This window comes from Arvicola amphibius, chromosome 5 (assembly GCF_903992535.2).
Source record: "Arvicola amphibius chromosome 5, mArvAmp1.2, whole genome shotgun sequence".
Classification (NCBI taxonomy): domain Eukaryota; kingdom Metazoa; phylum Chordata; class Mammalia; order Rodentia; family Cricetidae; genus Arvicola; species Arvicola amphibius.
Genome location: NC_052051.1, coordinates 48786112 through 48800151, shown reverse-complemented (window position 1 = coordinate 48800151; position 14040 = coordinate 48786112). Strand labels below are relative to the sequence as shown.

At 42.6% G+C, this 14040-nt stretch overlaps 1 protein-coding gene across 2 annotated transcripts in view; it reads right to left on the bottom strand.

Annotated features, from left to right (window-relative positions):
* Sppl2a (signal peptide peptidase like 2A) overlaps positions 1-6953 on the bottom strand; it is a 36552-nt gene extending 29599 nt beyond the window's left edge. For both annotated transcript variants that reach the window (XM_038330201.1, XM_038330202.2), the window contains exons 1-5: positions 6798-6953; positions 2222-2341; positions 1867-2049; positions 695-784; positions 341-474 (exon numbers count right to left, since the gene is read on the bottom strand). In XM_038330201.1, the coding sequence (XP_038186129.1) occupies positions 341-474; positions 695-784; positions 1867-2049; positions 2222-2341; positions 6798-6866 (596 nt within the window). In that variant the 5' untranslated portion in view covers positions 6867-6953. The remainder of the gene's footprint in view (positions 1-340; positions 475-694; positions 785-1866; positions 2050-2221; positions 2342-6797) is intronic.
* Between the last annotated feature and the right edge of the window lie 7087 nt (positions 6954-14040).

Below are 14040 nucleotides of genomic sequence, written 5' to 3'. Positions count from 1 at the left end.
TACAGACGCACACAATTGGGTCCAGCTTTCTGTGAGTTCTAGGATTTTGAACTCAGGTCCTCACACTTGTGCAGTGAACACTTTACCCACTGAGTCCCTCAGCAGCCTCCACAGAGTATTTGAGGTGAGTTAAGTGTTTCTCTATGAACAAATAACTCAGGTGCCTACAACCTTCTATTAGTTTAAAAAAAATAGAAAAAGAAAAGGCAATCCTACAATCTGGTCTTAATGGTTCTATATACTGAGATAAAAAACGTAAACATTCTTGCTATTAAGATTATCATGAAGCATTATTTAAAACCATGTATCAGAAAGTCATAAAGAGTTTAATTAAACTTACAATTCAATGAGTCCACTCCAGTATCCTCCTAATGCCACAGTGAACACAGCAATTGCAAAAATAACCACCATAGTATAGTCAAAGTTAGGCCAGGATGGAGAATACATCTGCACGGTAACATTATCTCCCAGAGTCTGAAGGGCAAAGTGACAGTTAACACAGGGATGAGCCCACCACAGCACGGCAGCAACATCTACACTTCATCAGCTGAGAAGATGGGACATTAGAGGCTTATTCAGCCCTTCAAGGCTCTCACTAGAAAGTGAAGATGCCTAATAATCAAAATTAAGAATAGTGATTAAATGTAAACAATCGTACCATTTATAAACATCTAATATGCCATTGCTAACGTACCTGTTTCATATCTTTAAAGTCTCTTTGGCTTATCACTGCAATTAGTATCGTCATATTTTGAAATTCAGAACTGTTCCTTGAGGAAGGAAGCTAAAAGAAAAAATATGAAACTTGATTAACTACTAATATATCTACAGAATAAAAATATACATACTATATTTACACTAAGTACCAATATTATATTGAATTATAAAAACAAAGCTTCATTATTCCTTCTTAATAATATATAAGTTCTAAAAGCAAATCTTTTTAACATGAACTTAAACAGATATACTATACACGATATCATACGGTATAGATACTGTATAAACATACAACATATATATCTATATATATATAGATATATATGTTTCTCAACTCTTAAGACTTCAAGTCATCTCAACTCTAAAAATACAGCCAAAACTACAAAATTTTCTAATTAGAATGTTTTATTAATAAGTCTAGAACATTTATTAATAAAAATAATCTAGAAAATGATTAAAAATTCAGCCTCTGGAACACTCACAGAATTAACTCAGTTCCTGGGAGACTTGGTGTTCGAGGCACAATAGAAATTCCTCCTTTTAAACAACCTTCCTCAAAACCCAGTAATACCACTTTTGGGTATATAGCTGAAGGATGCTCACTCATGCCACAAGGACATGTGCTCAACTATGTTCATAGCAGTTTTGCTTGTCATAGCCAGAACCTAGAAACAACCTAAATGCCCCTTGATCAAAGAATGGATAAGGAAAATGTGGTACATTTACACAATGGAGTACTACACAGCAGAAAAAAAATAACAACAGCTTGAAATTGGCAGGAAAATGGATAGAACTAGAAAACATTATTTTGAGTGAGGTAACCCAGACACAGAAAGACAAGTATCACATGTACTCACTCATAGGTGGTTTTTAAACACAAAGCAAAGAAAGACAGCCTACAAACCACAATCCCAGAGAACGTAGACAACGATGAGGACAGTAAGAGAGACTTACGTAGATCTAATCTACATGGGAAGTAGAAATTAGAAACAGACAAGATCTTCTGAGTAAATTGGGAGCATGGGGACCTTGGGGGAGGGCTGGAGAGGGGAGGGGAGAGGCAGGGAGGGGAGCAGAGAAAAATGTAGAGCTCAATAAATATCAATTAAAAATGTATATATAAAAGAAGTCCCTCCGTTTAGCGCTTACCAGAACGCTGCCGTTGGCGATCAGCAATGCTTCGGCACCGCCTTTCTGGGCGATCTGGGCTTTGTCAAGGACGCGGCAGGATCCCCACTGGACCACCACGGCTTTGTTCTTTATGCCATCAGGAGGAATATCAGAAGGGTGGCACAGTGGCGTGCCAGTCAGATTCATCAAGCTAAGAGAAGTCTGAAAAGAAGAAATGTTTTTAATAAGACAGATGCCTCATTTCACCTAAGCGCATTCAGCGATGAAACACCGAGGCCTGGTTTAGTCCAATGTCACTGAGTCACACGCTAAAATACAGTTATTACTCATATTCAATATTTTATTATGAATAATTATCATGTTATTGACTTACTGCATTTTCTAGGGAACTTGGAAGCCTTGTCCATTTGGGGTTATAATGCATGCAATAGTCCTTGGAAAGTGAAGATGTGCCATTTGCGGACGCGTGCAGGATGGCTTCCTGAGCAGCTGTCTAAGATACAAACAACAACTTTCAGGATGGTGATCATAGTTAGGCTTGCCAGCAGTGACAGATTCCGATGAGACTATTTATAAGCATGTCTGAGCACATTTCCTAACGAGGGTGAGACTTCTGATGACTTTATTTACTCCTGCTTAAGCAGCACAGGAATAATGAAACCATACACACTTGTCTGGAGCTCATTCTTTGAGGAAGACGTCTCACTTCCTTACAAGATTAACTATGACCCTAAAACTCTGTTTTAAGGGCCACATCCCAGGGGGTTGCTATGACGTAATAATGCCAGCCTGCCCTCTCAGCCTGGCACTTTCCTCACCACTCTTTTATGAGCTATGACTTCATAGTTCATAGTTCATAGTTGTTTGAGAATGGACTCAAAGCCTCTCAGCTTGTCCCACCCTTGGTGTTTGCCTAGTCCCTTTCCCTAGGGTTAAAGAGATGCAGGAATACTTTTAAGTATTGACTGTATAAGATAATCACCTTGAATTTAAAACCATTTTTACTCTAGTCTTCGAGAGCTTTCAACTGCCTATCCAGATACACCAATACAGAGTTTAAGAGAAAAACTGCCAGCCGGGTGATGGTGGCAGATGCCTTTAATCCCAACACTCAGGAGGCAGAGGCAAGTGGATCTCTGTGAGTTCAAAGACACCCTGGTCAACAGAGCTAGTTCCAGGATAGCCAAGGCTACACAAAGAAACCCTGTCTCAAAAAAAAAACCAACAAAACAAAATAAAGCAAAAAAGGAGGAGGAGGAAGACGAAGAAGGGAAGCTGGCGGCGGAGGCCCATGCGAGGCAGAGGCAGGCAGATTTTTCTGAGTTCCACAGCAGCCTGGGGAATACAGTGAGTGCTAGGGAGGCCAGAGCTACATTCAAAGACCCTGTCTCAAAACAAACAATCAAAAATAAATAAATAAACAACATAAAAGAGAGCTAGAAGAGCTGGCAAGATAGCGCGGTTGGTAACCGCACTTATCACCAAAGATGACCGTCTGAGTTGGATCCCAGGACCCACGAGGGGAGGGAGAGAGAAATGAGTCCCATGAGTTGGTCCTTGAGCATGACACATATGCTCTGGCGCACACACACCCAAATAAATAAATAAATAAATAAATAAATAAATAAATAAATAAAAATATCTTTTAAAAAAGAGCTAGAATACTTCATCTTGTCTTATTTTCCATTGCCTAGAAAGATAGGGAAAAGGGACAAAGTGATGGAAAAGAATAATAAAGAAAAAGTGAGGGGCGGGAGACATGCAGAGACATCCTCAAATGTTTAGTATACTGCTTCTGTCACCCACCTCCTTCAACATAGGTTCTTCCCATCTTATCTGTGAGCAAGTTTGTCTCCAAATCCAAAGGAAGAAGAGGTCCAGGGAGATGGGTCAGCAGGTGAAAACATTAGCAGCCAAGCCTAATGACCATAGCTGAGCCCCACATGGTGCCAAGTTAACTCGACTTCTACCATGGGTTGGGGCACAGGAATGCATGTGTATTCAGATACACAAAAGCAGACCCAAAATAAACAAAACATATAAGCCTTTGTAGTAAAGCACACATCCAGTTGGTTTCTTAAGAAAGGATTTCTCTGTATAGCCCTGGCTGTCCTGGAATTCTCTCTGTAGACCAGGCTAGCCGGGAACGTAGAGAAATCTGCCTGCCTCTGCCTCTCATGGGCCACCACTGCCTGGCTTTCCTCCTCCTCCTCCTTCCCCCACCCCTTTTATGTTTGTTTGTTTTGTTTTCTTTTGGAGATCCACCTGCCTCTGCCTCCCAAGTGCTGGGATTAAAGGCCTGTGCCACTACCACCTGTGCTCCTCCTCCTCTTCCTCCTCCTCCTCCCCTCTTCTTTCTCCTCCTCCTCATCCTCTCCTCCTCCTCCTTCTCCTCTTCCTCCCCCTCCTCCTCCCCCTCTTCTTCTTCTTTTTGGTTTTTCGGGACAGGGTTTCTCTGTGGCTTTGGAGCCTGTCCTGGAACTAGCTCTTGTAGACCAGACTGGCCTGGAACTCAAAGAGATCTGCCTGCCTCTGTCTCCTGAGTGCTGGGAATAAAGGCATGTTCCACTACCACCTGGCTTCATTCTTCTTTTTAAGGTGATTTCTCAGACATTTTGTCGTAGTGACAGAAAGCTAACAGAGAAAACTAGTACCATGAAGGAAGATTGTTGCTTATGACTATAGCTGATAATACAGCTCATAAGCCATTGAAATTAGTATGCAGGAGAAGTCTGGAGGTTTGGAAGAGAAAACTAGAGAAAGCCTACGATGCTGTCAAAAGAGCTTAACGAGGCCATTCTGGGCAGAGAGCAGAATGCTGAGAACAATGCAGACAAAAGCAGGCTCATGAACAGATGGGATGATGACTCTATCTGGAACAGGCTAAAAACAATGCATCGTACATTCTGGCAAAGAATTTTTCTTCATTTTGTCCATCCTTTGACCCTCTGGGAAGCTGAGTTTAAAGGACTAACCCAAAAGAGGTCATGTCCAGGTAACAAGGCATTCAAACTCTATCACACAGGTATTACTAGATGCTTTTAGTTAAGACTTATGAGGAGAAACAGGAACAAAACCACTACAAAATTTGCAATTTGTCCAGAAAAGGGACATGCTTAAAGTTGTGACCACGGAAACATATCACCCATCCACCCCCAACCATTAACAAAGAAATACTATATTCCTCAGAAGGCTAGGTGAAGCTCAGTTTGTAGAGCACTTGGCTACCATCATATGAAGCCTTGGGTTTGAACTTGGTGGTTCATGCCTATAATCCCTGCACACAGGACAATCAGAAGTTCAGGGTCATTCTTAGGTAGCTCAAAGCTACACAAGACCTTATTTTAAAAAAGAGAAAAGGCCTAGTACTTCACACAAGAGCATATTTCCAGTTTGCTAACTATGTCACCCATTACTCTATGTATCCCTGCCATTAGATCTTCCAAGTTCTTGTCTAACAACCACAGTGTGGGTTTGTCGATTCTTTTTCTTTGTTTTGTTTTTTCAAGACAGGGTTCCTCTGTGTAGCCTTGGCAGTCCTAGAACTTACTGTGCAGACCAGGCTGGCCTCAAACTCACAGAGACCAGCCTGCTTCTGACACAGGGTGTTGGGACAGGCATGTGCCACCACTGCCCGACAATGTGGTTTATCAAGAGTTGATGTATTTCTGTGCTAAATATCAATTTATCTTGAGGACGAATTAGTGGAACTATGATATAAGTATGTAAACATTTTTTTTCTTAACAATCTTAAGAGGTTCAATTAAATGTGTGCTAAGTTTAACACATAAATTATAAGTTCAGGGCATTTACTACCCTGAGTTGTTCTTTGAGAACTAAATGTCACTTGTCTGATTATTCAGTACATACCTTAAAGACACAAAGTAATGCTTCTGTGTTGTTATTTCTCCCCTCAAAATACTTTTTGTATGATTTCTTTCCTGTACGATCCTAATGCTGTCCAGCAAAGTTCCCAGAACACTAAAGGCTACTTTTTTTTGTTTAATAACAGTTTTGAGCTTAAACTTTCTTGCTGACCCTTTAAAGCCCAGAGTTATAAAATATAGTCTTTCAGAGAAGTTACAGTTCCTCGGGGTAATGACTGCACACACTGTTTACACAAGTGCCCAAACAACACTGATAAATATTCCCAACCTGAAGCTCCAGAAAAGAAAGCAAATGGAAACAAAATCTGATTTCCTGAAAGCTAGCTGCTGGGTCACCCATTAGAACTCGAATTTCTTGATGCTGAATTTTAAAACATTACTTCTGCAACTATGGGTATGTGTGCACATATTTTTTTTCTTAACCAGACTTCTACCCCTTTAGACTTCAAACTAAAAACCTCCAAGGGCCACTTTCATACTTTCTTTTTAAAGGGATTTTAAAGTGTGCCTATAAGAAAACAAAAGCACAAAACAAATCCCCACAGTATGACATGCACTTTACAGAGAAAGAACTGTATGGGAATGGAATGAAAGCATGCAGATATTCATATAGTTATAGATGGAAATATATGTGAACACAGTTAACTAAAGAGCACTCCAGAACGCTAACACCTGGAACCCAGTCCATCCTGCCCACCCCCTTTTTTTCCTGGGCAAAAAGCAGCAGTTGAAGGATTGCACAATAAAGCAGAAGTTAAATTTTTTAATTAAAAAGAAAATGTGCCTGAATGCCAAAAAAACTATAGAGAGAGCTTCAGGACCAAGGTGAAAGAAGCCCTCCACCCCTGCGGGTTACTCCCGGGTTGAGTATTTCGCAGGGTTCGAGGCACAGCCAGGTGAGAACTGTGGAACCCGCGGGTGAGTACAGTAAGAGGGCCGAAGAGGGGGGTGGGGAGGAGGGCAGGGGAGGGGGAGGGGCAGGGGAGGAGGGAGGAGAAGGGAAAGGGAGGAAGTGCAGGGAAGAGCAGAGGGGAGGGGAGGGGAGGGGAGTGCGGCTCTCACCAGTCCCAGCAGGCAGCTCCAGAGTAGAGCGGCCGGAGGAGCGTGCCGCGAGTGCAGCAGCAGCCCCATCCCGCGGGCGGGCAGCTGGGCGCTGGCGGCGCTGGCGGTACCCGGACCTCTGGGCTGCAGCCCCGACTTCCTCTTCCGGCCCCGCCCGCGGAGCGCTGGGCTGGGACGCTGGGCGGATGGTCGGCTCCGGGCGCTGCTCCTCGGAACGGCCCTTTTTACTGCGTAAATCCTCGGTTCCCGTCCGGTTCCCTCTAACTGCGGCCGCCGCCCATTCTGAGCTTCTGCGGCTTCGGGTTTCAGTTTCCCTTCAGGCCTTTGCCACGTAGCCTCGGAGCCACCTTCGCAAAGCTGTAAACCAGACAAGGCCCCGCTCCACGCTTGAAGCACAAATCAAAACTCTTCCTCTGCAGCAAAGTTTATGTCATCTCACCCCTGGCTTCTCTGTTCTTAGCCTCTCTATTCTCCTACGCGTTGTGACCCTCGAGCTGGGTGTTCCCTTGTCAGTTTACACCTCTCTTCCGTCGAGTTTTCTATTCTCTATTCACTTCATACTATGATTTGTTCTCTTCAAAGCTTTGTTTTTGTTTTGCTTTATTGACACCGGCTAGCTCTACATATCCTTGCCTACTGTCCAAGACCAGGCTGGCCTAGGACTCAGAGATCTGCCTGCTTCTGCCTCTCAAGCGCTGAGGTTAAAGGTATAAGCCACCATACCTGATTCATTTTATACTCATTTATCTATGTATTTCACATGCTGCTATCCAGTTAATGACAGGGAAGTGTCCCTCTTTGCTTTGTTGACCACTTTGTCCTTACACATAAAATATCCAGCGTATACTAGGTCGTCAAATATTTGTTGAAGAACCAAACCTGAATAGGACAGTGTTCCTGCTACCCTAAGGGAGGGACGTAGCAAGGGATACAGACGTGTGAGCAAACACTGTCAAGCCAAACAAGGACCTTTCACACAGTGCTATATAAGGATCAAAGGAAGGTAAAAATAGGATGCCAAGGAAAAACAGCAGCCTGAGCTAACTGTAGCCGACTATTAATTTCTATGCAAGTTCATTTCAGATAGGCAAAGAAAACCACTTCCAGGAAGGAAGCATTAGTCTCAAGGCCAAGGGAGGCACTGGCGAAACCACAAAACTCGAACTAAGCTGAAATTAGGAGTGGTGGAAGGTGAAATGTGAGAAGAGGCAGAGGCTGAACATAAATGAGCTGGACAGCTTGGAACTTGAGACTATCCTCTGGATGGTGGGGATTCACGAAAGTTAAGTAGAACAACGCCACGACACACGGTTTCTGTTTGGGGAGCTCTCTAGGGCTGGTGGGGTCACAAATAGACTGAAACTGGGCCACCAGTGGAAGCCAAGGGACAGACGAGTACAGACACAACCCGGGCAGAACCGTGGGAATGCTTGCTCTGAGAGAGTGTGGCAGAGAAGAAATGGGGGGAAAGAGATGGGTCAGAAAGAGTTGTTGCAAATTTGCAAAGTTGAAAAGGAGGGAGGAGTGGTTTCCCAGAATCCTCTGCTGGGCCTTTTACTGGGATGGATTCCAAAGGAGAGGAAGAGTGGACATGCCTTTGAAACGTTGCGGAACACTGAATTGCGAATATATGTAGGTTGGTAGGAATGGTAGGGGCACAGTGAAATGATATCCTGACTGAACTCACACTTTCCTCCTGGCCAGGGTGCCAGAGTTCCTCTGAGTAAAATGGCTGCTATGAACCACATGACTTCATCTCTGAATATTCTGGAGTATTTATTCTTGTGCTCCTTTGCCTAGTGAGTCTCTAAAGTGATTCCCAGAGCTATCTGAAGAGCTCTGTTTTTTCTGCCAACATTCTTATCCCAGTTGTTAGAAAATTTGTGCTTGCCTGTGGTATAACCTAGTTCCTTGTGCAATCTTAATTTCTCTGTGTAGTTATTCTTTACATTAAAATTTTCTTATTATTATTGTGTATATGGATGATTTGTATCCATAGTCAGAAGACACACGGAGTCCATTCATTCTGTCCACTTCTACATGGGTCCTGGGGATGGAGCTCAGATCAGCAGGCTTATACAGCAAGCCCCCTTACCCACTGAGCCATCTATGTATGTTTTCCAGTTTAACAGCTGTTGATGGTCTGCTTGTTCTGCCTTATTCACACAGTTGTAAATACGTCGCCATTTCTTCCGTGACTAATGTTACTCTGGAAGTTGAAAGAGGAGGAGGACGGTCTAGAAGAAAATTAGAAGTTTCTGGTCTCAACTGTCAGCACATTTCATCCTGATCCTTCTGCCAGAATGCTTCCTCTTCACTCCCAGTCCCTGTAAAGGATGAAGGAAAGGAAAAGAAAGGCAACAGGCAAATGGGAGAGTGAAGGACTCTTGTTCAATGTCTTTATTTCTGGAGAAACGGCGAGAGGTATGTTTGAAGTACTCATGTGACACATCCTTTTGCCTGTCTATGTTGGGGGGGGGAGGGTAGCGCATAACTTTGGTAAATGTTTTTCTTCTCTACAGAAACTATGCATAAATACCCAACTGTGGGAAGTAAGTGCCTTTAGATTGAAGATTAACTTGGTTTGTAAATACGTTTGGTGCATAGAAATCCTTCCCATAATAAAGGTATTTGATGTTGGGACCTTTCTATGTTCTAGAAAATGGGTAGGAAAGATGGTTTTTATTTTTCAGAAGAAGAAATTGCCAGATTTATGTCAAAAGAGAAGTTGAAACCGACTGTCCTGGCCCTCACACTACTTTCTGACAGCCGACAAGACACATGGGGCATGCTGATGACTCATGCTGGGGATGATTGCTTCAGTGGAGAGCAGTGGTCCTCGGTCTCAACCACTTTCAGAAACCTTCAAGGACACTGATGTTTGAGCTAGTCTTCCACGCTCCACTGAGATCCTAAATATTGTTAATCTGGATGTGATCAATAAATCCATATTTTTTTAAACATTTCCAGGTCTAATAAACAGTCAAGCTTGAAAACCTTTCCTTCTTTAGTGTTTTCAATGTGCAGCCCTAGACCAGGCCCCCGATTCTGCAATTTCAGTATCACCTGGGAAATGGAGGCAATCCCCACTGAATTCCCACCCAGGCCTATTGAATCGGGAAATCAGAGAATGGCCTTTAACATGCCAGGGACCTTATACCATTTTCTAAATTTAGCTCAAAACAGATCTTAATCCTAAGTGTAAGAGCTGACCTTCAAAATTGTCTTACAGAAACGTATGTGAAGTGTGGAATAATCCTTTACTCTGTGTGAATGTATGTCGCTGTGATTGGTTTAATATAGACACTGGCTGGCCAATAGCTAGACAGGATAAGCTAAAGGGGAGAGCCAGAGAACGCTGGGAAGAAGAAGGGCAGGGTCAGAGGAGTCGCCAGCCAGGTGCAGAGGAAAGAGGACATGTACAAAAATGAGGTAACAAGCCATGAGCCACGTGGTAGAATTTAGATAAGAAATATGGGTTAATTTAGGTTGTAAAAGCTAGTTAGTAACAAGCCTCAGCTATTGATCGAGACTTCATAATTAATATTAAGCCTCTGTGTGGTTACTTGGGAGCAGCTTGAGGGACAGAAACAACTGCCTACAGTGAAGAGTATTTTTGTTTTGATTTGGTTTGGTTTTTCGAGATAGGGTTTCTCTGTGTAATCAGTTTGGCTGTCCTGGAACTCCCTCTATAGATAGGCTGGCCTCGAACTCACAGAGATCCACCTGCTTCTGCCTCCTGAGAGCTGGGACTAAAGGCGAGCACTGCCAGTGCAGAGCTATAAAAATCTTAATGGCTTCTTGTTAGATGAAGATTTCTAAACTAGGACATTGAAAGGGAAAACTATACAGCAATAAAATCAAGAAATTGACTTCACCAAAATAAAAACTTGTGTTCTTTGGAAGATATTCTTTTTTTTCCAAAAATTATTTTATTTATTTGTGTGTCTGTTCCTAGACCTAGTCTTAAGTGACATTCATGCAATACAAACACCATCACTTTTTTTGCTTCATCTTCTTCAAAGAAGCAAGAGGGAAATGTTCAACATCCTTAGTCATCAGAGAAATGCAAAACAACTCTGAGATTCTATCTTACACCTGTAAGAATGGCCAAGATCAAAAACAACGATGACAATTTATGCTGGAGAGGTTGTGGGGAAAAGGGAACACTTCTGCATTGCTGGTGGGAATGCAAGCTGGTACAAACCTTTGGATGTCAGTGTGGCAATTTCTCAGAAAATTAGGAAACAATCTTCCTCAAGACCCAGTAATACCACTTTTGGATATATATGCAAAGGATGCTCAATCGTGCCACAAGGACATGTGCTCAGCTATATTCACAGCAGCTTTGTTTGTCATAGCCAGAACCTGGAAACAACCTAAATGCCCCTCCATCGAAGAATGGATAATGAAAATGTGGTACATTTACACAATGGAGTACTACACAGCAGAAAAAAATAACAACAGCTTGAATTTTGCAGGAAAATGGATGGAACTAGAAAACATTATTTTGAGTGAGGTAACCCAGACAAAGAAAGACAAGTATCACATATACTCACTCATAGGTGGTTTTTAAACACAAAGCAAAGAAAGACAGCCTACAAACCACAATCCCAGAGAACTTAGACAACAATGAGGACAGTAAGAGAGACTTACATAGATCTAATCTACATGGGAATTCGAAAGTAGAAAAAGACAAGATCCTCTGAGTTAATTGGGAGCATGAGGACCTTGGGGGAGGGCTGGAGAGGGGAGGGGAGAGGCAGGGAGGGGAGCAGAGAAAAATGTAGAGCTCAATAAATATCAATAAAAAATGTATATATATAAAAGCCTAGCAGCAGGAACACACCCTGCTGGATGGCCAGAAAAACTTAGGGAATTGGGGGCCCTGGATTCTGTCATCCTGGGAAGGTCCCAGAGAGTGGCACTTCTGGCCATGTGGGCATTGACTGGCCTCTCAGGTCCCCTCAGCACTCTATTTGAACAATTTTTTTTTATGATTAATAGAATGGTTATTTATTTTAAGGGGAAAAACTTACAGATCACTGTCCCAGCCAACAGCCCTCCGCGCAATCAGGAAGGGAGCCTAGTCGCTGGAAGCAGAGCCGGAAGCCAGAGAGCGAGTGGAGGGAAGTGGCCACATTTTTAAAGAGAGTTGAACAATTTTTTTTTTTTTTTTTTTTTTGGTTTTTCGAGACAGGGTTTCTCTGTGGCTTTGGAGCCTGTCCTGGAACTAGCTCTTGTAGACCAGGCTGGTCTCGAACTCACAGAGATCCGCCTGCCTCTGCCTCCCGAGTGCTGGGATTAAAGGCGTGCGCCACCACCGCCCGGCAAGTTGAACAAATTTTATAAGGTGAATTTTCACTCCTATTTTTAAAATTTGTTTTTATTTATATTACATTTATGGGTATGGGGAGAAGATGAAGTCCTGAGTGAATGTGTAGCTGACATAAGCAACAGCCATGTCACAGATCCCAGTGCCACAGATCCAAGGGAATTGCTAGGTTTTACCCAGGTCGGAGCACAGATGTTGACAGGATGTGTAAGAAATACCAAGCACAGCTCCCTCCTGGGGGTGGTGACTGCAGTCTGAACCTGCTTCCCTACCGAGACTGGGTAACCTGCCTTCTCCTTCAACTGTATATAATTAACACACCGAGTTTCTAGGCTGGCTCACCTCATCGGAGCACACCGCCCCCTCAAACCCAGATTTTCTCTGTCTCTATCTGTCGGTCAGTTGGTTCTACATTCCCTGTTGCCCTGGTCCGGTCAATCCCGTGCTGTGCAGTTAGCAGCAGTGTGGTGTTTTGTCAGCATGTATATGTGTGCATCACATGCATGACAGATGCGCATAAAAATAAGAAGAGGTTGTTGAATCCACTGAGATTCAGGAGTTACAGATGAACCGCCATGGTTACGATGAGCCATCATGTGGATACTGAAGTCAAACTGGGATCTTCTGGAAGATCAGCCAGCATTCTTCATCACTGATCCATCTCTTCAGCCCCCTACTCCTATTTTTTCAGATGAGAACACTGAGTGGGAGAATTACCTATATGAAATCTCCCAGCAAGACATGCAAAAAGAACTTAAATAGAGTCATTTCTAGTCCCATGAATCTTACTATAGATCCTCAATGAATGTTTAGCAAATTAGAAGTTTTGGCTAATAATTAAGTGTTTTTTTTTTTTTGAACTTGACCAAAGTTTCTCTGAAGTATCTTCTAAAGTATAGGTAGTGTAATCATCTGTGGAATAGCTAACAGGCGGATTTCTCTGTGTCTCTAGCAGCTGCTCCCAAATAACATGGAGACATATTATTAATTATAAATGCTCAGCCAATAGTTTAGGGTTATAACTAACTAGCTCTTACAACTTTAATTAACCATATTTCTGTCTATATTCTACCACATGGTTCTCAGTACAGCAAGTTCATCTCCTCCTTCTCTGGACTTCTTGACTCTGCCCTACTTCCCAGCATTCTCTCTGTCCCAAAAATCCTGCCTAGCTATTGGCCAGTCAGCTCTTTAATAATAATGAGAGCAACACTTTCACAGTGTACAGAAGGATTATTCCACAGCAATAGCTAGATTAGGTTTCAAACAAAATTAGTTTGAATAACTTTTTCTTGTTTTTTCTCACCCTCCAGATTAGGCAGGAGTTTACTTTACTTCTAAAGGCAGGAGTTGGGCTGAAGGCGTAGCTTACTGGTGGAGGGGCATTTGTATAACGTGCACAAAACCCTGTATTTGATCCCTAGCAGCGCAGGCAAACACACACACACACACACACACACACACACACACACACACACACCTCTTTGTTGGTAACAAGAAGAAAGCTGCAATTTTCCAATTCATATTAAGATGATTTTCAGTCATTGTGGCTTTTTTTTTTCTTTTGAGACGGGGTTTCTCTGTGTAACAGTCCTGGCTGTCCTGGAACTCACTGAGATCTGCCTGCCTCTGCCTCTCAAGTGCTGGGATTAAAGGTGTGTGCCACCACCTCCCAGCCATTGTGACATTTTTATTGTCGTTTTAGACAGCTTTCAAAGAGAGGTTTAAACTATCAAGTAAGTCCTAATAATAGCTTGGTTCCTCACCTTCTGGGATATATTTTTACACCTGAAATAATTATAACCTGGTTCATGCATAAGACAGTGTTATAGAGATTTTCATATAGAGACCTGTATTTTTCTTTTATATGAATGAATGATTTTCATTTAAAAAAAATCTTTTATGTAT